The 26072-nt window shown below is 44.6% G+C and overlaps 4 protein-coding genes across 10 annotated transcripts; 1 reads left to right on the forward strand and 3 right to left on the reverse strand.

The window, feature by feature from the left end:
• Positions 1–531: 531 nt before the first annotated feature.
• Positions 532–9668, reverse strand: AP1M1 (adaptor related protein complex 1 subunit mu 1). Of its 2 annotated transcripts, none has more exons than XM_027724540.2 (12): positions 9567–9668; positions 8894–9050; positions 8392–8459; positions 7713–7843; positions 7421–7568; positions 6907–7033; positions 6047–6189; positions 5138–5209; positions 4707–4865; positions 3964–4089; positions 3613–3688; positions 532–2645 (listed from the first exon to the last, which is right to left on the reverse strand). In XM_027724540.2, exons 1-12 carry the CDS (start codon positions 9606–9608, stop codon positions 2623–2625), a joined length of 1272 nt encoding a protein of 423 aa, XP_027580341.1. In that variant the 5' UTR covers positions 9609–9668; the 3' UTR covers positions 532–2622. The 2 variants fall into 2 exon arrangements, with proteins under 2 accessions (XP_027580341.1, XP_039238772.1); XM_039382838.1 differs by lacking the exon at positions 9567–9668 and adding an exon at positions 9139–9258.
• Positions 9669–10175: 507 nt separating this feature from the next.
• FAM32A (family with sequence similarity 32 member A) lies at positions 10176–11743 on the reverse strand. Its single transcript, XM_027724462.2, has 4 exons — positions 11558–11743; positions 11298–11436; positions 11149–11202; positions 10176–10990 (listed from the first exon to the last, which is right to left on the reverse strand). Exons 1-4 carry the CDS (start codon positions 11632–11634, stop codon positions 10922–10924), a joined length of 339 nt encoding a protein of 112 aa, XP_027580263.1. The 5' UTR covers positions 11635–11743; the 3' UTR covers positions 10176–10921.
• Positions 11222–18138, forward strand: CIB3 (calcium and integrin binding family member 3). Of its 6 annotated transcripts, XM_039382826.1 has the most exons (8): positions 11222–11472; positions 12187–12342; positions 13082–13272; positions 13583–13617; positions 15356–15467; positions 15812–15959; positions 16703–16898; positions 17392–18138. In XM_039382826.1, the coding sequence occupies exons 3-8, from the start codon at positions 13222–13224 to the stop codon at positions 17411–17413; spliced, it is 564 nt and encodes a 187-aa protein (XP_039238760.1). In that variant the 5' UTR covers positions 11222–11472; positions 12187–12342; positions 13082–13221; the 3' UTR covers positions 17414–18138. The 6 variants fall into 6 exon arrangements, with proteins under 6 accessions (XP_039238760.1, XP_027580257.1, XP_039238761.1 ...); XM_027724456.2 differs by lacking the exon at positions 11222–11472 and having other exon boundaries at positions 11563–12342; XM_039382827.1 differs by lacking the exon at positions 11222–11472 and having other exon boundaries at positions 11563–12342; positions 13136–13324.
• On the reverse strand, positions 18033–26050 carry RAB8A (RAB8A, member RAS oncogene family). Its single transcript, XM_027724453.2, has 8 exons — positions 25906–26050; positions 25402–25462; positions 25109–25169; positions 24709–24786; positions 24171–24260; positions 23498–23563; positions 22912–22962; positions 18033–22012 (listed from the first exon to the last, which is right to left on the reverse strand). Exons 1-8 carry the CDS (start codon positions 26027–26029, stop codon positions 21920–21922), a joined length of 624 nt encoding a protein of 207 aa, XP_027580254.1. The 5' UTR covers positions 26030–26050; the 3' UTR covers positions 18033–21919.
• Positions 26051–26072: the final 22 nt, after the last annotated feature.

Consider the following 26072-nt stretch of genomic DNA (forward strand, 5'->3'; position numbering starts at 1 on the left):
AGGATCTTAAAGCCCATCCAGTGCCACCCCCTGCCATGGGAAAGGACACCTCCCACTAGCCCAGGTTGCTCCAACCTGGCCTTGGACACTTCCAGGGATGGGGCAGCCACAGCTGCTCTGGGCAACCTGTGCCAGGGCCTCCCCACCCTCCCAGGGAGGAATTTCTTCCCAACATCTAATCCAAACCTTCCCTCCTCCTTGAATGAGAGCAAGTGCAGGAGCCACAGCCCATCTCCTTGTTTCTGCCTTTCTGGGGACACAGGGACCCACACTTTGACAATGAATGGATGATGAGGGGGGTTATTTTGCCTTCTGATCATCAATTTTGTGGTACCTGGGTGAACTTTGCAGAGAACAATAGAAAAGCAAAGATTCTGTCAGTATTTGGTGAACAAATCAGGAATATCAATACTTGCAGTTTTTATAAAGTCCTGTTCTACTCATCCAGGTCCTGCTTTAGAACAACTGGGGGTACTCTAAGATTTAGAGGCTGCACTAGTGTAGATCAAACAGAAAAAAAGAGCAAGCCAAGTGATTCAAAGAGGCCTTTCTGCCCTTTATTACTTTCTGGACAAGTACAGCTGATGCCCCACCATCAAAACAGAGTCAAATTGCAACAAAATATGAGCAAACATGGTTCTGGTCCACAAGATCCAACCTTCAAGAGGAAAACAAAGCTCTGAAGAGTCACATTTTACAGGCATAATTAAAGCAAACACTTTGAAGGATAAAGTCAGCAGAAAGTGATTTGTCAACTAGTTACAGTTTTAATATAAAAATGTTTAAAGTTCAGCCATAAGCTTAACTGTTCAAATGAAAATGAGTAGTGGAACCAGAAGCTTGAAGAAGATGATTTGGTTTCAACATCAAGCTTGCTGGGTGACAAATACAGTAACCTTACTCCAGAATACACCTGCCCACACCCTAAAATCAGGTGTCTGGTTGTTGTCAGGCACCATCAGATATCAGATTTCCTGAGGCAGATGCTCTGTGATGTCCCAGCAGCTGCAGCTCAGGGGAATTTGGCTGATTTTTTGCTAATTGTATGCACAGATATATCTATTTACAGCCTACAAGGGTTCAGTGAGGACAGTGACTGAAACACTTTCTCACTCTTTGTGGACACTCCTGGACTCTCCCCCCCAGTGGAGAACTTTGCACTCAGTGTTATCACATCACATCTGCAGACACAGACATTTAGCTTTTGATGGTTTAAGTTTAGCATCTGTCAGGAGCACTAAATTCAAACCAGAACATCCTAAAAATTGTGTAAAGAAAATACTGATAACCGTCACAATTCTCCTAGAAAAAAAAATATAATCCACATAACTATGTACAGCCATGCCAATTGTAGCTTCTCTGAAAAAAAAAATGAACTGGCATGTAAAAAAAAAATAATAATACCTGTAAGAATAACATTGTGAACTGTTATTCATTCTGCTGGGAAGTTACAGTAACAGCTGTTTACACACAGAAAAGACTGAGAAAGAAAGCATTTCCCCTTAGGGCAAATAAAGTTTAACAATTCTAGCAAACTATAGCAAAAAGGGGAAGTATTTGCCCTAAATTAACACAAAGGCAAGCTGGAAGAAAGATGGCAACTGTGTTTTTATTAGCCTCTTCATAAACAACAATTTGCAGGAAGAGGTTGGAGTATATTACTATGATCTGGAAAAATAATAATAAACCTCCAATCTTCCCTCCAAAATTCATCACCTCTAAAATCGTTTTGGTCTTTTAACAGTTAGTCCCAGGCTTTATGCCTACACATCACAGTTTGGAACTTGTGTTAATGAACAGAAACAAAAAGAGCAAATACTGGTCAGTTGGCAGAGGGTTTCCAAGCCCTGGGGGTGTCCCAGGGTGGGAACTTTTCCATCTGCATTTCCCTGACTGGAGCCAGCAATCCCCCTGCTTCCACAGAGACCTTCCCACAGACATTTCCTCCTGTACTCACTTCACTCAGACTTTCGCAAACCCCTATTTTTGTTTCCAAACCCTTCACTTCAAGCTGTTCCCTCAGACTAATTCCTTTGAAACCATGCAAAACCAGCAAATAGCATTTTTTTGACTTCAGATAATTTCAACTCATATTCTGTAATTTTCTTTTATAAGTTAACAGAGCTTTGAATGAGTTAAGGCACCCAAATGCCCAGAAAAAAAATAAATACCTTGGGCTAAATACAACTAAGTGTTCAGCAGTCATTTAATTGCACAATCACCTCCCTAATTTGTAGCACAACTCTGCCAATATCTTTAGAGATCCTAAAATACAAATACTCTGTGACTGTAATGGACAAGGCATCGACAAGACATTCTCAAGGTTCTTTCTGGATTCCTGGCTCCTCAAGGTAACTGCTACTCCTAAAGTTAATTAGCATTTAGCAGCAAGATCAGCATGTCCTAAGAACGAAATAAATACTCACACAATCAATACTAATGGTTCAAAAGCTCAAACACATTATTGAAAACAATAAAATTTCCAATCTTTTCTCCTGCCAATCCAAGATTGCAGAAACGAGACCCTTGGCAACAACATTCACAGCTCTCAGGACCACAGAAGCTTCTGCAAAAGGAATTCTTGGCCTGAAGTTTTGTTGGCTGTGGTGCCTGTGAGGTGTTTTACTGTGTTCGGAGCTGGTAGTCTGTGAAGGGAAAAAAAAAAACCCAACAAAAAACCACTTTTAGTCATTTGTCTCATTAAAAGTAGGAAAGCAGAGCAGCAAATTGGGATAAAATGCATTGGTATATTAATATATATTAATGTTTCTTAATACAAGAAAATATAAATATCAATAAAACACTGAGAGGGGGAATGGCCTTAAGGTGAAGAGGGGCAGGTTTGGATTAGATCTGAGGGAAGGAATTCCTCCCTGGGAGGAAGGGGGGGCCCTGGCACAGGTTGCCCAGAGAAGCTGTGGCTGCTCCATCCCTGGAAGTGTCCAAGGCCAGGTTGGAGCAACCTGGGATAGTGGGAGATGTCCCTGCCCATGGCAGGGGGTGGCACTGGATGGGCTTTAAGTTCCCTTCCAACCCAAACCATTCTGGGATTCAATTACTCTACAAAATAAACCCAGATCTTTGCTTAGAATGGCCATGAGAATGAGCTCTGAAGGGTTAAAGGTAATTGTGGGCAGTCATGTTTAAATGCCAGAAAAAAAACCAAACTAGAAAAACAACAATAAAACAAACAAAAAAAACCCTCCAACCCACTCACCAAAAAACCACAAACCAGAACAACAAAAAAAATTAGCAACCAGTAAAAGAACCAAACCAAACCCCACCACTTTTACTTGCTAAAAATCTAGTATATTTTATTAGCCAGTGTCTGATACATTTGAAAGCTGGCAGAATCTGTGTGCGAGCATATTGTGAATGTGTGTGTTTTCAAATTTATCTCACCAAATTCCAGCCTAATTAGAAAATAACTTGAACAGCATTACTGTTTTATATCCTATTGGGTCTCTTTCAGTCTTTCATTAAGACACCAAAAAAGGGGTCTAGAAAAAGCAGCATATCTTCATCTACTGTGTGCAGGTAGTTTCATACCCAAGAATATGAGTTTCAATTTGTAGGTGTATTCTGGAGAAATAAAACACTCCCTTCTCTTACCTCCATTCTGGGTGATGTACCTGACCCATGGCAGGGCCTGGTAGCCACTTTTCTCAATTATCTTCAAGTAACGAACCTGGAAAGAAAGATCTGTAAGATATAAACTCCCCCATGTTGGTTTAAAACAGCATTTAGCAAAAAAAGAAACAAAACAACCACACTTTTTCAGTCAAAAATGTGTTTTGTGGGTAAAACTTGAAGAAGAGTCACATCTAGAAGATGAGAAACAGCTCGTGTGTTAGAACCCAGCATGTGAATTTATCATTATTTCACATCTAGAAGATGAGAAACAGCTCGTGTGTTAGAACCCAGCATGTGAATTTATCATTATTTCCATTTTCAACTACTAACCTGGATCCCTGAAGTGGTGAAATAGGGAATCTCAAACTTGACACTAATGGGAGGTTTTCCTTCCTTGTCTTCAGCTTCAACACTTGGAAGTCCAAAGTGAGCTCTCATCAGGTATTCTTTTCCACCCTACCCAAAAGGGACAGATTTTTTTTTTCTTGAAACAAAATAAATTGAAAAAGAACTTGCAATGATACAAGAGGTTTTATTAATGTCAAACTGCTGAACTCCACTATTCATTCCAGCTCTTCTCCAGGGTTTCAGAGTGACATGTGTTTTTATTTTAAAAATGCTTTTTGTTTTTAAAGTTGCAGAGCCAGCCTGAGGCACAATTCCTTTTCTTCCAGCCTCATACTCAAGAATTCAGATTAAATGGTGACACACAGCTGCACTCTCACATCACCAGCAGTGGAGAGAGCTCATGCTTGTGGAACCACCCAAGAAGCAGAGCCTGACAAAACTCAAACAGCTGCTGCTAAAGCCAGGCCAAAGATTACACCATCCACAGGCATCACTAAAAAATCTGCTCTCTAATCTGGTTCTGAAAAAACATCCCAGTGAAACAAATATAAACAACATGTATTACACCAAATTCCAACCCTTCATCCATGGAGAGAGAGGAAGAGGCCACTACTGCTCGTCCGACACTGTCAGAATTTGCTTTAGGCAGAGTCTGAACATCAGTGAAATACTGATGGGAAGTAATTATTACACTGTTGGGTGATAAGAGTAAAAAGAACACTCACTGGAAAAGATTTAATGGACCAGACAATCTCACTGTTCTCTGGAACCCATTTGACACTTCCAACAGTGGTTTTAAACTTTGGCGAGTCGGCGTCGTTTGGAACTGGGATGTGAATCTCCACGTTGTTGGCAGTTGATCTACGTTTAAATTGACTTTTTGCCTAATGAAGGAAAAAAATATAATCAAAAAAGCAGGCTCTAAGTATTTCCATGATGCTGGTGGGTTCAGCTGTGAGACACAGAGCTCCCCTCCACCCCAACCTGCATCCTGAGAACCACGACACAGACTGTAAGTTAAAATTAAGTGTTCAAAGAGATCCAAGCCCCACAGAAATACTTAACACTTGTACAGAAATGCACATGTTGCTGGTCAAGCTTTGAAAATAAATGAAAGAAGACTGAAATTGGCCATAATTACTGAAGGATGTCTGACCTTGATCATGTACTCGATGCGGCTGTGGGAATGTTTCTCAATCACAGACTCGATCCAGATCAGGGGTTTTACCTGATGGGGGAAAAAAAACACTTCACAGCTCTGGGTTTCACCTGAAACAGTCACTAAAATGTTGCTTCATAAAGTTACACTCAACATGTGAACTCCACAGAAAACAGAGCCTGTGGTGTCCAAAATGACAAAAAGTCGTGGTTTAATTTAAAAGAAATAATTGTACAAATGAGCAAGTATTGATACACCAATGAGCAAATGCTACAAGAATTATAAGCTTAAAAATGTGTGGCTCACATTAACCCCTAATAACAAACACTTGCATAGGAAAATACTTGATAGTTTAACATACCATGGACTGAACTACAGCAGCTCAGTCCCCAGTATGAAGCTCTAAAAAGCCCTAAAAATCCCTCTAAGACTTAAAAATAACTCTAATTCAAAGCATTGCCCTTAAAATAAAAAAATAACTCGACGTTTATAGCATCTTATAGACCCTCTGTAGATTGAGATTTTCCTTTTCTGAAGGGAAAGGCATCCTTATCACTGGGACTGACACACTGATAAAACTAAGTGATAAATTCTGTTGTAAAGCACAATGAATGGTTACACTGACATTTCATTATGTAGTTAGATGAAAAAAACAGAGTATTTAGAAAACATAAAAAAGTCAAGAGTATTTAAAAACTACTGAATAGTAGTTGAAAATACAGAGACTTATTGCCAAGTTACTTCTTTACTCCTTCTTCCTCCAAAAAGAGCAAACTATTAACAGCTGACTTAAAAACTCTTGTACTGGCCGAGATTTGAAAAAAAAAATAAAATAAAATTAAGGGAAAGCCATTGTGGTTACAATTTAAAGCACTCTCCCTTAAAAAAGCCAACATCCAGACTCACGTGGGTGTTCAGACGATAGGACATGAGCTCGAACTCCCCGTCAGGGGGGATGAAGGAGATGGTCCTGTCGTTCTCGAAGCGGGAGAGACGAACGCACTGGTGGAACTTCACGTCTTCCAGTTCTACTGATTTACTTTTCCCACCTGGCAGAAAACACCACAGGTCAAGGTCCTGCACAAACTGTGGCCCAAGTCTCACCAGAGCAAAGCTGCTGCCTGCTGACAGTCCTCCCTTCTAGCCAACACTTTCTAGGAATAGGGAAGGGATTGTCCCCCTGTGCTGGGCACTGCTGAGACACCTCGAATCCCGTGTCCAGTTCTGGGCCCCTCATGACAAGAATGACTTTGAGGGGCTGGAGCATGTCCAGAGAAGGGAATGGAGCTGGGGAAGGGGTTGGAGCACCAGGAGCAGCTGAAGGAGCTGGGGGGGCTCAGCCTGGAGAAAATGAGGCTCAGGGGGGACCTTCTGGCTCTGCAACTCCCTGACAGGAGGCGGGAGCCAGGGGAAGTGAGGCTCTGCTCCCAGGGAACAAGAGGCAGGATGAGAGGAAACAGCCTCAAATTGTGCCAGGGGAGGTTCAGGCTGGACATCAGGAAGAATTTCTTCACTGGAAGGTTGGTCAGGCATTGAAAGGGGCTGCCCAGGGAGGCGGTGGAATCACCATCCCTGGAGGGATTTAAAAGCCACGTGGATGTGGCACTTGGGGACACGGTTTACTGGCGGTGTTGGTTAATGGTTGGACTTAATTTCAGAGGGCTTTTCCAACCTTAACGATTCTGTGATTTCCTTGCTATCCCCAGGCCTCAGGCTCCAGATCCCACCCCTCATGATTATCACAGCACCACCACCAGGACACTCACGGCCCGTGTTGTCAAAGAGGACTTTGTCGTTGAGCCCCAGGCGCAGCTCCGGCATTCCCGACAGGAACACCCGCATCTTGATGGAGCCGACGATCTCGCTCCGTAACACGTTCCCGTTGGCACTCACCTGAGCAAAGAGGCACGGAAAGGTAAGACTGCTCTGATGTGGCATGCTGGGACATCAAGCAACACTCCCACCCCATCCCCACGCCCCGGGGTTTTCGTGGATGTGTTTCTCCTGAGGAATTAATCCAGCACAGCAGAATTAGATCAGGGAAGTGATGGCACACAGAAGGAAAAGACATATTCAAAAATCATCAGTACAAACAATTAAAGGATTATTTGTACTGGATGTCCCTGAGACTACTTAATCTTAATGACTGATGCTGCTTTGAGTGGCACAGCACACCAGCCACAGTCAGTCTGACCCTTCATTGCAGACTTTCATACAAAAAGCTCTTTATAAAACTTCCCACTACAATTCTCATTAAGAGTTCAAGTTCGAGGTACCCACCAAAAGGTTAACAGACTCTATGACATCCAGGAACACCTCGTTTTTCCTGTATTTTATGCCTTCTGATCTCCATGACACAGCGTTTGTAACAGTGGCAGGCGGGCGTGGGGCTCCGGTTTCAAGTTTGTGACCTTCCTGAGTGATGTACCTTCACCAGCCACAGGGTTGGCATGAAAAAAACGAAAATTAATCTTTTTTTGATACTTAGAACAAGCCAAACATTTGTTTGCCCACAGAAGAATGCTCAAAACTCTCCGAGGGCTTTGTCACTGTGATGCAGAATGGTACTTACTCTTGTAAAATTTTACTATCAGTGGTTTGTGGATACCCAAAATCCATAAGCTCATCTAACAACTCATAAATAATAACAAAATTATCCCTAATGCTCTCTTCTTCCAACTCCTTGAAATATTCAGAAAAAACCTGAAACAGAACAACAGGAGGGAGGGGGAGAAGAAGAACATGAACTGAGCAAGCAGAGCACACACAGAATGTATTCCTGCATCCGAAATTATCATTTTAGAAAGCTCCAAACCAAACCCCATACTCCACAAACAGCATCAGGGAACCCACCTCACTTAAAACTCAAGAGAGAAACAATCCCAGGAGGAACTCTGTGATGAAAAATATTTATTCTGGAGGAAATATTTTTCACAGCAGGTTAGAGATGAACCGAACACAGGCTCTATTGTGAGGCACCACTACTCATGCACCAATTCACAATTCTCCTCTGGGTGCTCAGGTCTTGTGCAACTACTTACAGCACTTTGCCCCATCCTTTGCCTACTCAGCTACAAAATATCAGTGCCTTTTTTAGTGGTTAGGGAGATAGTTCTACAAAATAATCAAATATAAAGTAAAAATGCTATTGTCAGAGTTCTTTAAAAATGCAAAAGCTCTTTGCACTTCTATCTGAGGTCAGATTCAGACTGAACTGAAGGCAGAGGTTACTTCCAAAATTTCATACTCACCTGAACTACTTTATATAAAAATGAAAACACCAGTGATACACATGCATTCTTCTTAGATGTTGCAACAACTGATAAAGGATGTTCAGGAAAAGTGCATTCAAAAAAAAAAAAGGATTACTAAGTGCATTTAAAAAAGTCTTTAGGCAATTAGAGTTGGCCAGAAAAACTAAGAGTTAATTATTTAACAGCACCTCTGATCTAAGGAGATGGGAAAATAAACCTCCAGGAAATAATTTATTAGAGTAAAATTAACAGAAATACCTTTTTGTAAAGAGCTTATTAGAGTAAAATTAATATAAACACCTTATACTGCAGGTGCACATTACATTATGTAAAGCATACATCAACTTTATTTAGTACAACCTATTTTATTTAACCAACTTTATTAGATAACCAGATTTTTTTTCATCTTATGTGACTTCAGCCATTCTCCAACTTGCACTTTGTCACTAGAGAAAATAAGAGCAGCCCTTGGCCTTTCTTTCAGCAGCTCAAAGGATACGATACAGGTTGTTGTGTTTAATCCACATGAAACGAACTCCTCCGTGTGCTAGGATAGGGGAAAGCGTCCCCTCCTCCTCCTTTTCCATAAGGATCGGCATAAAATGCTCCACCTCTGACATGTCCACATCTCCGCGGTAATTCCGACAGATCAGAACCTACGGAGAGAACACCTTGGGTTTTTTCTCTTTTATAAGGGTGTTAGCACGCAAGAAAAACACACAAGGCCTCTCTAAAATCACTCACGAGCTTCCCTCGAGTCTCTCTGCACTTATAGACGCAAATCACGCCACCAAAATACTTTTGCTGATTAGGACGCAAACACCAATATTTCACTGCGAAGTCGCGCATTAACTCTTCCCACGGTTATTCCTTATCGCTGCTCGCGCCCCAACAATGATTTGAAGAGAGGAAAACATGGAGCTCCTCTGAGGCAGAGATTAATAACCGCGGGCCGCGCTGCCTCACTCAGCATCGCGAGGGGACACAGGCCACGAGTGCCCTGTCCCGCGGTGGTGGCACCTCGGGACACCCGGGGGTGGCAGCGCGGCGGTGCCGGGGAGGGGAGAGCGGCCCCCGCAGCCCTTCGGGCACCGCGCGGCGCCCTCAGAGCGGAGGGTCCCGGGGGCACCGCTCCCCCCCGGCCCCGCAGAGCCCCCGCGGCCCGGCCTCACCTTCCCCTTGAGGTCCAGCACATACACGGCGCTGGCCGACATCGCCCCGAGCCCGCCCGGGCCGCGTCCCGCCCGCTCCCCTTCCCTTCCGCTTCCGCTTCCCCCGGAAGTTACGACGGAAGTGACGTCACCGCCCGGGACAGGCCGCGCCTCCGCGCAGAGATACACGCGGAGCACCGCGGCCGCGGAAGGACATCGTAATCACAGCAGGCCTGTTAAATAGTCCCAGAATGTTTTCCCCATTTTTTTTCCCGCTGGGAATGAATGGTCCGGTAGCGCTGGCACAGCGGGGTGAGGTGTTTTCCCCCATAGTGCTGGCACAGACCCCGGAAAGGAACGAGGGTCTGTCCAGGCTGAGGTGGGAACCACACTGAGCTCCCCTGGCTCAACAAGAGGGACCAAATTCGGGTTAAAAACAATATTCCGATTATCCCAATATTCTGATTATTCCAATATTCCAATTGAAGAGGAGCGACAGGATTTTGAATGTCGAGGTATGTGTCGTCCCTCACAGGAGGTGAGAATTGTAAAGGCAGGCATGGCCCTTCCAGAACTTCACACAAAATTCGCCCCGATTTTATATGTAAATCAGCACCAAAAAAAAAAAAAAAGGATGAAACCAGTGCTTTAATAAGTTATATCAAAGTTACAAGTTGCAGCAGACCCCTCATCTCTGAAAGAAGTCTGAATAGAAATACTGTTGTCCACAAAATCATATTTGTTACCTCGTGTGCAACACTCAAGAGAGACACTGATTATATATTCCAAAGTTGCCAAGCTTGGGTGCTCGGTGTGTTCCACAAATCCAGCACCCCAACTATCAAAACTTGGACATCACTGAGAACTTGTTGGCTGCCCTCTCTTCCCTGGATTAAATCTCCCCTCTTGTTGATTAGGTTTAAAAGTATACAAAGATCAAACATGAAAGAACATCCTTCCTTAAGAAAATTGCAACATCACCTCTGAAAGAACTTAATAGAAAGGAATTTTACAATTCCCATAACTTACAAAAGAAACTTAAACATGAGACTGTCAGACTCTTCGCTTCCAAAAAGGAGAACAAATAAAGGAACATTTTCCAGCTGGTTTGCAGCAATTATTTTGGCCTTAATCTCATTTTAAACACTAAAAAACCAGCCCTCTGCACCCACATAAACTTGGCTCCTCAGCCAAGAGGAGCCTTTGCTGGACATTTGGCTTTAACAAGCAAAGCTATAAAATAAGACAGGACAAAGTCATAAAACGCTCAGAAGATATATTAGACAATATGGAGAACACACACATTTACATGGCAACCCTTGCTTGATACAAACAAAACACAACTCCTGCTCCAGAGCCCGTGACAAGCAGCCCAGTCACTTAGTCCAGCTGACTTTGGGAATGTCGTAATGCTCAGTCAGAGTATCCAAGTGCCTATTGAAGTCCTGGGGGAGGAAAAGAGAAAGAAAACGTTTTAACATTTGGTGCTGACATCACCAAGTCGAACCACAAGACCCCCTGCCTGTGCTTCACAAGGTGAAACAGTTCCTCCAGCCCAACAATAATAAGCACGCTCCGAGGGACTCGGGGTGATTTCGCTCACCTCCACTCTCTGCTTGTGGGTTTTCGAGGCTTTTTTCAGGATCCGCTCCATTTGCTGCGGGAGACACACAGGGGCCGGTTACTCCGAGCACTCGGGGCCCCTCAGCGGCCGCACCCGAGGGGTGACGGGGGTGGTTTTTAAAGCCTTACCCGCTTCTCCTGCATCTTCTCGTAGGCCACCTGCGCCGGGGTCCGCTTGTCCAGCCCGCGCTTCTTCTCCTCCTCCTGCTTCTTGCTGCTCACGATGTGCTCCAGGATCTGGGCCTTTTCCTTCGCCTTCTTCTTCTTCCTGCGGGCACAGTCCGGTCAGCGCCCGGCCCCGGGGGTGGGTGTCCGCCTGTCCCTCCGGTCCCCCCTCACCGCCCCCGGTTCCCCCCTGTCCCCCCGGGTCTCCCCCGGTCCCCCCTCACCGTTTGCCGGCCCCCAGGGCCCCCCCGCTGCCCTTCAGCCGCAGCGGCCCGCGCTGCACCGCCTCGTAATCCGCCATGGCGGAACGGCCGCGCCCGCGCCCTCTGCCGGCACCGCCGCAACGGCGCGGCCGGGGAGAGGGGAACCGGCAGCGAGCCCCGTGCGCTCCCTCCGTGAGGGGAACCGACAACGGGCAATGAGCCCCGTGCGCTCCCTCCGTGAGTGGAACCGGGAACGGGCAACGAGCCCTGTGAGCTCCCTCCGTGAGGGGAACTGGCAGCGAGCCCCGTACGCTCCCTCCGTGAGGGGAACGGGGAACGAGCCCCGTGAGCTCCCTCCGTGAGAGGAACCGGGAATAAGCCCCTTCTGCCCCTCCGTGAGGGGAACCGGGAATAAGCCCCTTCTGCCCCTCCGTGAGGGGAACGGGGAACGAGCCCCGTGCGCTCCCTCCGTGAGGGGAACCGGGAACGAGCCCTGTCCGCCCTCTCAGTGAGGGAAACCGGGATAGAATGAGCCTCGTCCGACCCTCCGTGAGGGGAACCGGGGCGGGACTGTCGCAATATGTGGAATATGTCAAGATTCTCTTAAAGTCAGGATGTTTTTTGGTGTACGCTCTTTATGTACTTTTAAGCCTGATCAGCAAGGGAGGAGACCTAATGAGTGCAACGGGCAGCAGGAGCATCCCTTAGTCAAGGACATCTGGGAACTAACAAGATTTAAGGATGTAGTAAATCAAGATGGTGATGGATGTCTATGAATACATGGCTAACTTGGCAAAAGACTTAAGGTCTGTGTATCCTAGAGCTGAACTATCTTCGTTATAATATTAAAATCACACTTATAGGTCAAAAAGACCCTGCCCAGGTGCAGACCCATCCTTTGAGAATGTGGAGAAGTTCACTGGGGTTACGTAATTTGTACGGAAATTACTAAATAATCCTAATAATAGAGGGGCTGTACTTGGAAAGGGACTAACTCTGAACTTCCGTGTGTAAATAATTTATGGATACTACCTGCAGTACAAACTAGCATTAGCACACAATGTGCACGAAGGGAAAACACCGGCACAGGCTGCCCGGGGCACTGGTGGAGTCACCATCCCTGGAAGTGTCCATAAAACTTGGCTGTGGCACTTGGGGACATGGGTTAGTGGTAACCTTGGCAGTGCTGGGTTAGTGGTTGGACTCTGATCTTAGAGGGCTTTTCCAACCTTAATTATTCTGCGAAGAATGGGAAGGAAAAGAAGGAGTGGTTACCAAATCTCCAGCATTCGGTGTTAATTCTCAAAGAAGGAAAATACTACTAACGCTTTTCAGTTAATTTGCCGTATCTGAAGGCATGAAAAAGCAGGATACAAGAATACCTGCTGCTCAAAGGCACTAATGAGCAGCTATTAGTTGTTTTGCTAAATGCTGTAACCCGAGTCTTTGTGGTGCTCACAGGAGACAGGTGAGTGCTGCTGGATGAGAGCCTCAAGCAGCCAGACTAAAGATTTGATGAAATGCTCCTGTTATGATACTTTGCAGCCTGTGGAAGTTGGTTACCTGATCCTCTGCTGTACCTGAACCTCATTGTTGCAGCTTTTAATAACCGAATATCCAGACGACCTATAAAGGTGCCTTTGAGGAAAGAAGGATGGGAAAAAAGTCGCCATTCCGAGCTCGAAATGGGCAATAAGCAAACCATTTTCACTCAAGAGCAACTGGATGCATATCAGGTATAAACCAAACTAAATGGCTGTTTGAACACAACGCTGAATAATGGTAAAGGTGGTTTTTTTTTAACAATCTCTTTTAAAAATTAATAAGTAGAAGTACTGAATTACACCACAGATTTTAGTGATATAGTTTGATCTTTATCTCAAGAAGAACAGTTATGAAATACTTCTCATTATATGCCAAAAAGAGAGCTTTAATGCTTAGTTACGTATTTTACAATATAACTTCATCTAAGTCACTGCACAGGAAAAGTTTGGGCCAATGCATGCTAAAAACTCATTACATGTTTTATCTTTTCTTGTTTCACAGGACTGCACATTTTTCACAAGGAAAGAAATCCTGAGGTGAGTATTCTGTGTGCATTTTGTGGGTAAAGGACATAGATTGCTATAAAGGCAGGCTACATATAGGGTGAGATATTTTAAATTTGCATAAATCTATTTTAAAATTGTTTTTAAAGTGATACCTTTGGGCAATCTTAGTATTTTCATTTTTTTTTAATGTACAAACTCTGTGTTATCTATCCTAAACTGAGACAGAATTCTGAATTTTGTATTTATGCACCAGTCCCTCTTTATCAGAAATAAATGTAACAACTTATATTTAGTGGATACTTTGCCAGCAACATCCATGTTTCACATTGTTTTATGACAGATGCTTCAAAATATACTGTTATCCTTTGGAATACTTGGCCTGATTTTCATAAATCCTTAATGATTGTGTCAAGTTTTCTTCATGTCTGCTTATAAATAATTACACTGCTGCTTCAAAGTGCATTTCCCCCCTTCATGTGCCTCATTGAACTCTCCATTTAATCTCTGGCCAGAGGTTCTGATAAAGACAAGATGAGGAGTGGGACTGAGAGGCTTCACTGAAAACCTGAACTTCTCCTCTTGTAAGAAATACTCACCCAGGCAGTAACATACACAATACTGAAGCTCTGTTTGCCCTCCCTGACCCTTGGGTGTGTGAACAGAAAGGGAATTGTTCCATTTCTCTGCTCTCAAGATGCCACCACACGTGTTTTTTGGCAGTTTCTCTGAAGGGCAGAGCACAGGGGACAGTTTTGTGCAGAACTTCAGAACCCTGACATCTGCGTATGGATTTTAGACAGGATATAAAACAGGAATGGTTCTGTAAAAACTGGAATCTGTATCTGTCCCCTTTCCCCATAGGAAACAGAGGCCAGAACCATAACTATGTCATGAATTAAGACATTTATTATTGATAAGGATCCCTTTTAAAATTCTCTCCCATTGTTTTGTTGGTAACAGCTGGGAATGGGATCCTTTCTCTAGCGCAAGAAGAAAGCAAAGACACGCTGAAAAAGTGGTCAATACATTCCAATCCTGACGCACATTTTCTGTCTCTTGAACCTGAGTTCCGTGGAAGAACAGGAAGATACTTTGGATGGGTAAAATCCTGTTAGGGGGGATCCCAGATCTCTCTCCCTGCCCACGACTTTAGGTTTTATTCTGACGTTTAAACCGAATTTTTCACGCTCCGGTTTCAGCCCGTTGTTTTTTGGCCACACCGTGCAAACAGATCCCTTCTGCCTTGCCACCAGCATTTGTGTGTTTGGAAACAAATCAGGTGGACCTTCAGGCTGAAGGTCTGGTGCCTTGTTATCATGAACACACATCCCAGTGACTCCACGTGCCTGAACACCTCTGTAGAATAAACCTGACACTGTTAAATGTGGGTTTGGATACAGGTGTGAAGGGGTTTGGCTGCATGAGCTGTGTAAGCATTTTCACCTCATTGTTCCATAATGAAGCTTTGTATTTTTCACCAGTTACACCATGTTGCTCTCAATACTGGTTCTTCCACCACCAACATAATGATTCTGTGATATATTATAGATATACTTGTTATATATAAAGAGATGGACTCCATGATCCCTGTGGGTCCCTTCCAGCTCAGAATATTCTGTGATATATATATAACATATATGTTACTTAGTGACCGATCTCCATCTGGTAATGGAGGAAAAGAGTGAAAAGTGAGGTGGAAGAGGCAAACACCTTGTTCTCAGAGGTCTAAAGGACTCATTCACCAAACAAGCCTTTCTTTCTGCCTCAGGCTGTTTTACAGGTACCGAGATCTGGCCCCTCAGCTCGTTCCCCTCGACTACACAGACAAACCAGCTGTGACACTGCCCTACGAGCTCATTGCCAGCATGCCAGAGCTCAAGGTACGAGCCAGGCACACGACTCGAGTGACACACTGCAGTTTAATCTGCCCTATTTTAATAATTCATCCAGGACTAATTGCTGGGAGCCTGACATACAAATAAATTTGGGTTACTGACGGCAGAAGTCTTTCTGGAAGCTTCCAGTGATTCCCAGAAAACACCCTGAAACCGCACAAAGTTTAAAGCGGCCGCAGCTGCGGCTGCCTCTGACACGAACAGAATGGCAGAAAGGGGAGAATTTGCCAAAAAGAGGTTTCAACAAAAACAATCTCGCTCCAGCTGCCTCATCTGCACTGAAATCAATGCTGGTAAGGATGACCTTCCCTTGCTCCTCTGTTTCCCAGGACAACCCGTTCCGGCAGCGGATTGCAGAGGTGTTCTCGGAGCACGGGGACGGCAACATGACTTTGGATAATTTTCTGGACATGTTTTCAGTGCTAAGTGAAATGGCTCCCAGAGACTTGAAAGCTTATTATGCTTTTAAAATTTATGGTGAGTGAGACGTGCATAAAAAGTAAACATTGGGGAAATCCTGCAGCTTCATGCAGGGATGCAAAATCTTCATTATAATGATTTCTAGTTAGCATTTCTTTTAATTCCATCTCAGTGTTTGTTCTCTCTCTACTAAAAACTTTTGGTTTTCTTTATCCTTTTGTCTCTTATTTACTTGGGATCAGGATTTACTACAAAATTTACAGCCTGAAATTATCTGCGGTTTTCAAGAGCTGATAAACATTTAAGAAATATTTCTGTCTGAAGAGCTGCTTGGAAAAGTGCAGCACAAGGGATTTGGCTGCCCATAAATCTGTAGGGTGGATTTGGGAGGGAGAGACGGGGAATAACAGTGCAGGCTTTTTTCTCCAAGGACAAATTTAAAGATTTAATTCTTTTAAGGGACTATTTGCAGTTATTTTCTTTATGACCAGCTAAAGACAAACCATATATCAAAGAAACAAAATCTTGCTGGACTGATTTAATTATGGCTACACTATGTTTAGCCACTAAACTATTTACAGTTGTTACTCTTATATATGATAAGGAGAAATGATTAGGCTTTTATTTTGTAACTGATTTTTTTACAAGCACACGGAGGTAACTTCCTTTCTGATCTGAGTTCTGCTGATATAAATCCATCACATCCTGGGAACAAAACCCTCCTGTTGGGTCTTGGCAGCCAACCACGTAAAAATGCTGAAATTCTGTCACTTCAAATTAATTTTTGTCTCCTTTGTCAGATTTTAACAACGATGATTACATATGCAAATCAGACCTAGAGAAAACTGTTAACAAATTAACCCGAAATGAGCTGACCCCAGAAGAAGTCAGCCTTGTTTGTGAGAAGGTGATTTACGAGGCTGATGTGGACAATGATGGCAAACTGTCCTTGGAAGACTTTCAGCACATGATCATACGAGCCCCAGATTTCCTCAGGTAACATTTGCTTTTCATTTCTGACACAAAATCGCTCTCAGTTTCTCTGTCAAAAGCCTCTGAAGTGTGTATTTTATGTTTCCTCAGCCTTCATAGATAACCACTCTTCCCTGGCAGGTTCTAGTAGAGCTGCAAAGACTGGGAAAAGAGATGCTTGAAAAAAAGCCTGGAGGCTCCTTGACTTACTTTTGAACCTCCAGATGTACTTTTTACACAACAAAAAGTCCTTGTAACTTAAAAAGTTAATATTAGCACTCAGGCTGCACTGGTAGGTCCATGAGATTTGCTCACTCGGTGCCTGACAGGGTGTTAATGTGGTTCTGATGCACATCTTACACAAAGCAGCACTCAAATCTTGCATTTATTTAATGTACCCAGTCCTTGCAAGTGCTTCATGAAATAAAGTTTCCAATTATAGTACAGCCCTAGAATTAATTGAGTTAATCCTTTGCAGAGTGACACATAAGTGATCGTGGCTTCCTCTTGTTAACAGCACATTTCACATCAGGATCTGAATCCAGTGAAACATGGATGGAAGCACTTCTGGAACCTTAAAAAACTATCACTTCACCCAAGATTACCAACCATAAGAGCACAGAACGAGAGGGGCAAAGAGGACAACTTGTGGTAACTGAACCAGTCAGAAAACTGTTCTTGTTTACCTCTCTTAAAGGATCAATTAATTAAGTTCTGCATCAAGATTTCCCTGGAATTTAACAAAATGTCTATTCCCCCTTCAGCTGGAGCAAACCTGGCCTGGACAGTGAGATGGGAAGTATTCTTTTAAAGTTCAGATACCACCAGGTAGTAAAGGAGCTTGTATAGCTTCGAAAAATTCCCAAGAAAATGCCTTAACCAGGAAAAAAACCACCTGAGAATAGTTTCCAAAACACTGTGATTAATCAAAACTGTGTAAGCAACTCCTCTGATCATTTAGAGTCTTAATAAATGCTCCAATTAATCAATTTGCAGAAGTTTTCTCCAGAGTGCAGGATTTATAATGAGAAAGTCAGCATACTTTGAGGACAAGAAACCCTTCCCCAAATTCTGTCCCTCTTCTCTAATTTCAGAAATCCCCTGTTCTCCACACCAGACTCCATATGCACAAATGACAAACAGAACTGACAAACTAAGTTTGTAAAATTCTCTTTTCATAAGAAGTTTATTTATGCAGTGCTCAGGGTCCTGTACAACAGAGTAAAAACAGACATCCTGTAATAAACAACAGTTTTAATACAAACATGAAAATCAACGGGAAGTGTTTAAGAAAGCAGTTGTAACGTGGGAAGGGTGGCAGCCAAAAGTGGTCATTCTAAAAACACAATTTACAGTTCTTTTTACAGATTTTTGGGATGCATTAAGTTCCCTTCAAAAGGAAGTCGTAAGTCCCAGCTCACGCTCCAGGCAGAGCACACGGTTCCTGCAGAAAGGCTGGAAAGCTGCTCTTTCCAGCTGCTAAACTTTATCAACCACAGAAACTCCAGGGCTCAGTGAGAGATGGGCCAGGGAACGAGGCAGCCTGGAACACTCAGACTGCAGCTCCCATCCACATTCCACCGAGCAGATCTTTAGTTTCAACTAGAACTGAAGACACAAGTCATCATTCTTCCCTCAGCCCTATAACTTCTAGAACAAAGGAGCCCATCCTCACACAGTTTGTTCCTTCCTCCCCTGGCACAAACAAGTCCAAGAAAACACAAAATCAGGGCAGCTTTGAGCCAGAGACACCCCCACAACAACCCCTCAGCAATCGTCAGGGGGACGATCAGCATCTCACATGAAAGGAGAGACCAAAGAATTTTCAGCAGCAGTAAAGAGACTTACAATAATCCATAGGATTTATAAATCTGAGGCTGGAATTCTGACGCTGGCATAAGGCTCTGATGTCAGGGAACATGAGCTGTGCCCATCAGCACAGGACACACACAACATGGGTGTTAAATCAGTGTTAGGACAGCAGTTCCACCAGTTACTGACCCACTGACAGCTCTGCACCCAAAAGGGTGAGGACCATCCCAAATATTGCAACCAGCCTGGAAAATAAGGGCAACCACAGAATTCCATGATACTCATTAAAGTAAGGGAATTTGAGAACGTGCTCAAAAATGGGCTTGTTTCTCTACAAACCAATTGTTAATCCATTACCTGACATTTTAATGGTATTCAGACACTGAGAACGTGTAGTGTGCACAGTTGGTTTTGCAGATCTACCTAAATTCCTCAGTTTTACAGATTTTGTACCCAATTTCAGATATTTTTTCCTCCTTAGTTAAAGAAAGCTTAGATACATTACTGAATGTATTTCCCCAGTACCTCTCTGATACTTGTGTTTTCCATAACACTCATACTTAATAAACACAGTAACTGAATGATGTGATGGAAACATCAACTAGATATCGTACTTCTCCAAGATTTGATGCCTGTATTTAGTGACACAGAGCCAAGCACAGGTGCAGTGCAGTGTCTTTAACCTTTTCCTCTCTTACATTTGCATTTTAGGTTTCATATTGCTTACACAGACTTAATGCCTGGGTAGAGCCTGCATACCCAGAAGGATAGTGATGGCTGTAGTCACAGTAACTGCATGAAACTTCCTGAGATCAGGCAAAAATGTACTTGTTCATTGAGTAAAACCAACCATTTCAAAGGAAATCACACTCTAATCAGGTACATAAACATGTGCAACAACCAGCGTAAGTTCAAACAGAAGGTATTCACAAAGAGTTCTGAATGCAAAAGAGTAACTTGAGATTTAGAAAATGAGGGAAAAAAATCACAATTCCATCCTTCAAGTTTTACCCACTTGTAAATGAACATGGTTTGCTTTCCCCAGCTCGAGATGAGTTATTGATACTGTCCACAGGCAGACCTGTGGTGTCAAGTTAGATAAACCACTTATTTTTCCAGTCACCTTGAAAAATAAGTCTGGCTCAACATCTGGCTGTATAAAGCAGAATATGGATGTGAGACAATCCACAGTTACTGCTGAGCCAGAAGCAAATCATGACACTGATCAGTTTTGTGGAGGAAAACAGCACTCAGACCATGCCTTATCACCTCCCCACTTCTGCCTCAATCATTTCTTGAAGCACAAACTCTCTCTTTAAAACCATCCTTATCTCAAGACAGAGATGCTGCTCGTCCAAGCTACAGCTCTGGGTTAACTACACTCTGAACCACAGTGGAAGCCTCTTCAGTGAGGCTTCAGTGATTTTATCCTACAAATACATCTGGGTGTAAATCCACTACGGTGCACAATCACCAAGTCCTGCTGCTAAAAAGCCACAAGTAAACAAAAAAACCAAACCCTCATAAGGTTCTGGTTAGAGGAAAGCTTTAATCATGACAGAGCTTGTTGTAATCTGCTATTAAAAAAAGGTTGGTAGAATCTAAAATGCATTTTTATAAACCAGTAACGTACACAGTGAAATATCCTTTTTCCATTTCAGAGGAACAGGCAGCATTCCTGCTGAACCCAGTAGCAGGCTGCAGATTTATAATGTTAATTATGAACAGATCTGTAATTATGATAGATCTTTAACTACAGTAACACTTACCAGTGCTACTCTGAGGCCAGAGATTACCACCACAAACTTGGAAGAAAACAAAACCGGTGAGTAAATTCAACAACTTTAAAATCAACTTCAGTTCTACCCTTAAGTGCAGTTGTCAATGTAAACGAAGCACGTTACAGTGCCAGTGAGCTGCAGGACACAGCTGGGAGTTTGCTGGGATCAAACACACCATCACTGCCCAGCAGACTCAGCAGCAGATGCTCTCCCTGGCTCCTTTAGGCAGGAGAATTGAGCTGAGAGCTGCAGCCCCCGGCCTGGCAGGGGCTGAACGTGGCTCCTGCATTTCACACACGGCCACGGCACGGCTGGGTTGGTGGGAATGAGTTCCCAGCCTGTTCCTGGGAGGACTGGTGTCGTTTGCAGTGCCACAGGTTGTTGCTACCTGACATCTGCACTGGGACACCCAGCAAGGCAAGGTCAGGTGGAAAGTCTGTGTTTGGAAAGGGGATGTGCAGCATTTATTTGCATATGTGAGCAAGTGGGCATGGGAACACACCACGGGGAGCAGTGTGGCAGTTCCTGGTCACTACTTCAAACTAGTTACTACTTCATGACAGATCTGGGGTCATTCCCAGCTGGAGAGTGGAAAAGTTGCCCATTGTAAGGTGACAAATTTGGTGTAAGTGTCCCTGCCTGACCCTGACCTGGTTCTCCAAGAACAGATGACAGATCACCTGCCCAGGACTCGCTGCAGCCATCAGCTCCTGTCAAACACATCTAAACATCTGGAGTACTTAATTAATCAATCAAGTCTAATGTGGATAAATTCCTGATGGTAAGGATCCATTATATTTACAGCACTTTGGCTTTTTAAAAAAATAGAGATTCCTTTGAGGAGGATTTTTTTTAAACGTCAATTGTACTTGTGGATTGTCAAGAGTAACACAACTGAGTAAGTGACAGGCAAAGGAGCTTCTCTGCAGTAGCAAAGAGGTGGAGCTGCAGAAAGCTCCCTCCTACCTCCTCAGAAAGCCCCAGCCTGCACTGCTCCCCTGGGGGCATTTCTGGGATGGTCTGATGCCACTGTTCCTTGTGCAGCTCCAGACTGGATATGCACATGTACCATGTACACACACCTGGACTTTATTCACATGGGCATTTCTGGGTCTTGTTTTGATCATAACTTCATCCTTCTCCACTGGATACACGAGAGTTACGGACACAAAGGTTGAAGTCTGGCAGCAAAGGTGCTGCATCCCCGGGCCACGTGGGATCTGTTCCCCCTCTGCCACACAGCACACGCGCCCGGCGGCGACCTGGCAAAAATAAACTTGTTTCGTCTCCAAAATTGAAGAGTCAAACAATTACCAAAATAAAGCATTTCTTATTCAGATGGTCACAGGGTTTGTTGTGACCAGACAAGGTTTGTTGGGAGCACTAAGTCCACAGACAGAGGAAACCTCACTCAGCACAGGCACAGTCCAGCTCAGGTTAAGGCCGTGTCCCTCACAGAAGAACACATCGGAAAAAGCTGCTTTTCTTTTGCTGGTCTGGTGTGATTTTGACTCCCTGGTTGCTGCCTTGTGGGCTATTGCCTTCCTGAAGAGGCAAAGAATATTCAGTTACTCATTTACACTTCACAGCTTCTCCCATCCGTATTTCATCTGGTCGTTCTCTTGAGCCAAGCCTGACGTACCCAAAAACCTTCCCTAAAACCAACAGGAGGCTTCACTCATTTCTCACTCTTAAACCAGGCACGACAAAAATTTCTAGAGCTGCATCTGCAGCTTTTGGTTTTAATAGCTCACACTGCATCTATGTTTCTTCTTTATATTAACACAAAGACAGTTGAGATTAAAAGATAATAAATTAAAGGGCACGTCTGGCTCTTGCTGAAAAACTTATGAATGGTCAGCAAGACCCAAAATATCCCAGGTCAATCAATTCATGTCTGAACACATGAGGGTGGAAAGCTCAGTAAGAGCAGAAGGAACCCCCATCAGCTTCATTTCATATTTCATAAAGAACAAACCAACATGTATTTATTTGTTGCAAAAAGATAACCCAGTCATTGCTCAGGATGCTTTTGCAAAGATTACCCAAAAACATTAGTTCTACACCTATTCTGAAACAGTTTAAATCTTCTACCCTGCCTCCTCTATCTTTATGATTTATATGATTTTCAGACTGCAAGAGTGAGAAGTATCATTAAACTGCTCTACCCCCCACGTGACTTTTAATAAAACAAATAAATAATTATATTTAGAAAACCTCAGCTAATTCCTGAAATGCAGAGACAGTTGTTTACAAGCCAAGGTCAGAGCACAGCTTGACAGAACTAAAACCACATTCCTAGAACATTTCAGTGAGCCCTTATGAAAGAGACCATGATACAATTTTTATACACTGTGAAAAGTTCTTGCAATGTGGCTTTTGGTTGGTTGTTGGTTTTTTTTTTTTCCTATTTAAATCCAGCATGGACAAAATAAGTTACTCACCAACTTCTTGTCCATTTTTGCTTTGATATCTCTTGCAAGAGTGAAAAACGCCTGTGACAAGTCAAACAGTTCAGTGTTACAGGGGAAATAAAATGTACCCTAACAAATAAATTAAATAACAAATATATTCCAACTCTAATATACTTTATTGCTTAGCAATAAGCTGAGTTTCTACATACACCAAACTCCTCAAGAACATCAAATTTTCAGGTTTTCTCCCCCTGCTCCAGGTTTTAATGCTACTTCTCTATATCCACAACCCACTTTTTGAGCCCAAAAGCCCCACCCAGGGTTTGTGCAGTGGGAAAATGTCCTTTATCAATCCTGTTCTTGAGTACAAAGACATGAGCTGAGTTTTCCCTTGTGCTGCCCTGATGCCCTTTGCTGTAACACCCCTGTGGTGTCCTAAGCACCAAGTCCCATTTACATAAATTAGCATAATTTTAGTTAAACAACACCTTAATGGAAGGCAGGGAAATGTGTTTAACAACCCACCCCCTGTACCCAACAATGGACAGGTGCCTGTCCTCGCTGTCTGTCTGCACAAATAAGACAATAAATATCAGAGGAAGGGGTCTGTACTTACATTCTCTATGTTTATATTTGCTTTTGCACTGGTCTCCATGAATTTAATCCCAAAGCTTGCAGCGAGCTGAACAAAAGCAGATTTCACATGAGTTGAACAATTGCAGGAGCAGCTCCAAACACACCCCCGGGCACAGGCTCTGCCCCTCCTGCCACGAGTCACCGGAGTTGGGGATTTACTCACACACAACAACTTGCAACAATTAGGAACTAAATCTCACTGCTGCTGGCCTGTTCTCACCAGCTTTGCTCTGCTCTTTTACAGCCTGCACATTTTAACCCGCTCCTTCCTCTTTTATTTTTCTTCTTGCATTGACACCTTGTAACACCTGCAGTGCAGATGCACTTTCCCTGCCTCGACTAACACCAGAAAACACCATCCCATCTACCTGGTCTCGGTGGCTTCCAGCCAAAAAGAGACATTTTCTCAATGTCAAGCTCTAACATCCTTTTTCTTAGAAAAATCCAGCTCGTTGCCTTGCACCTGACAGATAATCAACAAGAATCCTTAACACAGGCTCAGCTTTTCATCCCAGGGGGGAAATGTATTGCCGTGACAGCTTGGAGAACGTTTAATCATTCCACTCCGGTGGTGCCACGCTGACAATAATCAAAGCAGTTTTTAGACTTTGAAAAGCCTAAGCTGAGATCCATCAAAGCCACAGAGCACTCACCTTCTCCCCTTGCTCTCTAGAAACTTGTCTTTTGTCGTTTGCGTCACATTTGTTGCCCAGGATCATTTTTTCGACGTCTGGAGACGCGTGCTGGGACAGAGAGAGCAGACACCGGGCTTGGCTTTTGTACATCAACACTGGCAGGCACAGGAGGCACCACTCAAGTACCCAACGTGGAGATGCTGGTGCTGAGCACCTCCTACAGATTTCCAGGCTCCCCCAACCCCTCATCCCAGCACCACGGCAGCTCTTGGATCGCTTGTTGTGGCAGGAAACCATCACATTGGGTGCCCTCAAGAGTACAGTGGCAACACAACAAATCACACAGCAGGCCCCCACAACAAATCACTGTCAGCCAAGTCAGCGTGTTACCGACTTCCATCCCACGGATGGAACATCAAATGTTACTGATTTCCATCCTATTTATTTTCCGAGCACCCTCCAGCACAAGAAAGGTAACACTTCTGAAGCAATTAAGCTTCAATCACTTTTAGAGGAGGAAACAGCACCTTTAACAGCCAGCAAGTAGAGAAATTACCTCTTCAATATTCCTGACCCAGTTCCGAATATTTTCAAAAGACTTTTCATTGGTGATGTCGTACACTAACATGATGCCCTGAAGGTCAGAAGGAGAAAGATTGTTTCAGCAAGAGTTAAAGGCTCATCTGTAGCAGAGACAAGCAACTCAACAAGGACTATTTTTAACACAGCTGGTTCACAGTTAATGGCAGCGAGATAAGGGGTGCAGGAGGTGTATTTATAGAGTGGAACATGGGGAAAGGTCCCCCCCATATCAGCCCAGCACGGCCAGGAGCAGGAGCACAGCTGAGGGTCCAGCCTGGCACAGAAGGTCAGTTGTGCCTGTCCCACTTCAGCCCCAGCTGCCCTGACCCTCCCAGGTGGGTTTATCCCAGCCCGGATCCCAGGATTGCTCCTACCATGGCTCCCCTGTAGTAGGCGGTGGTGATGGTCCGGAATCGCTCCTGCCCGGCCGTGTCCCTGGAACACACAGGACACGGGGCTCACACACCACCCCCAGCACCGACCCGAGATAACACCACCGAAGAGTTAAAGAACTTAACTCGAACCAGTCTTTAGGCACACTAGGACCGAGTTTTAGCTTCTAAGATACCATAAATACTGAACAGCACAATTGGAATAAAAGCACCACACTACCGTCCCCACGCACAGCCCCGGTGACCGGACACCCCCCGCGGCACAGGAGCCTCACCAGATCTGCAGTTTGATTCTCTTGCCATCGAGCTCTATCGTCCTAATTTTAAAGTCAATACCTGAAAAGGAGAAGCAACGAAATCACTCACAGCTCCTGCCGGGAGACCAAACCAGCGCTCTGCCCTTCGATTTCGCTGTTCTAGTTTCACGTCCTCAGAGCTCTCCCCGTGCTGGATCCCGGGGGGCTGCGGGGCCGGGCGGGGCCGGGCCGGGGACTGCGGGGCCGGGGCTGTGAGGCCGGGTCAGGGGCTGCGGGACCGGGCCGGGGCTGCGAGACTAGGAGAACAGTGGGGGGCTGCGGGGTCGGGGCTGCGGGACCAGGTGGAGGTTGCAGGGCCGGGCGGAGGTTCCAGGACCAGGCGGCACAGCCCCTCACAGACCCCTCCCGGAGTCTCCCCGGGCTCAGCGAACCCGCCCCTCCCGGGCTTGGAGCCGCGGCGGCCGCAGCCAACCCCCGCCGCCGGCGGCCCGCGGGCCCGTGAGTGCCTGTGCTCGGGCTCACCGATGGTGGAGATGAAGGTGGCGTTGAAGGCGTCCTCGGAGAAGCGGAAGAGCGCGCAGGTCTTGCCCACGCCCGAGTCCCCGATCAGCAGCAGCTTGAACAGGTAGTCGTAGGTCTTCGCCATGTTCGCGGGCTCGGGCCCCGCCCCCGCCCCGCCCCCCTGGCGC

The sequence above is a fragment of the Pipra filicauda genome, unplaced genomic scaffold (genome assembly GCF_003945595.2).
Source record: "Pipra filicauda isolate LSUMZ 115617 unplaced genomic scaffold, ASM394559v2 scaffold285_size1263560_pilon, whole genome shotgun sequence".
Classification (NCBI taxonomy): Eukaryota; Metazoa; Chordata; class Aves; order Passeriformes; family Pipridae; genus Pipra; species Pipra filicauda.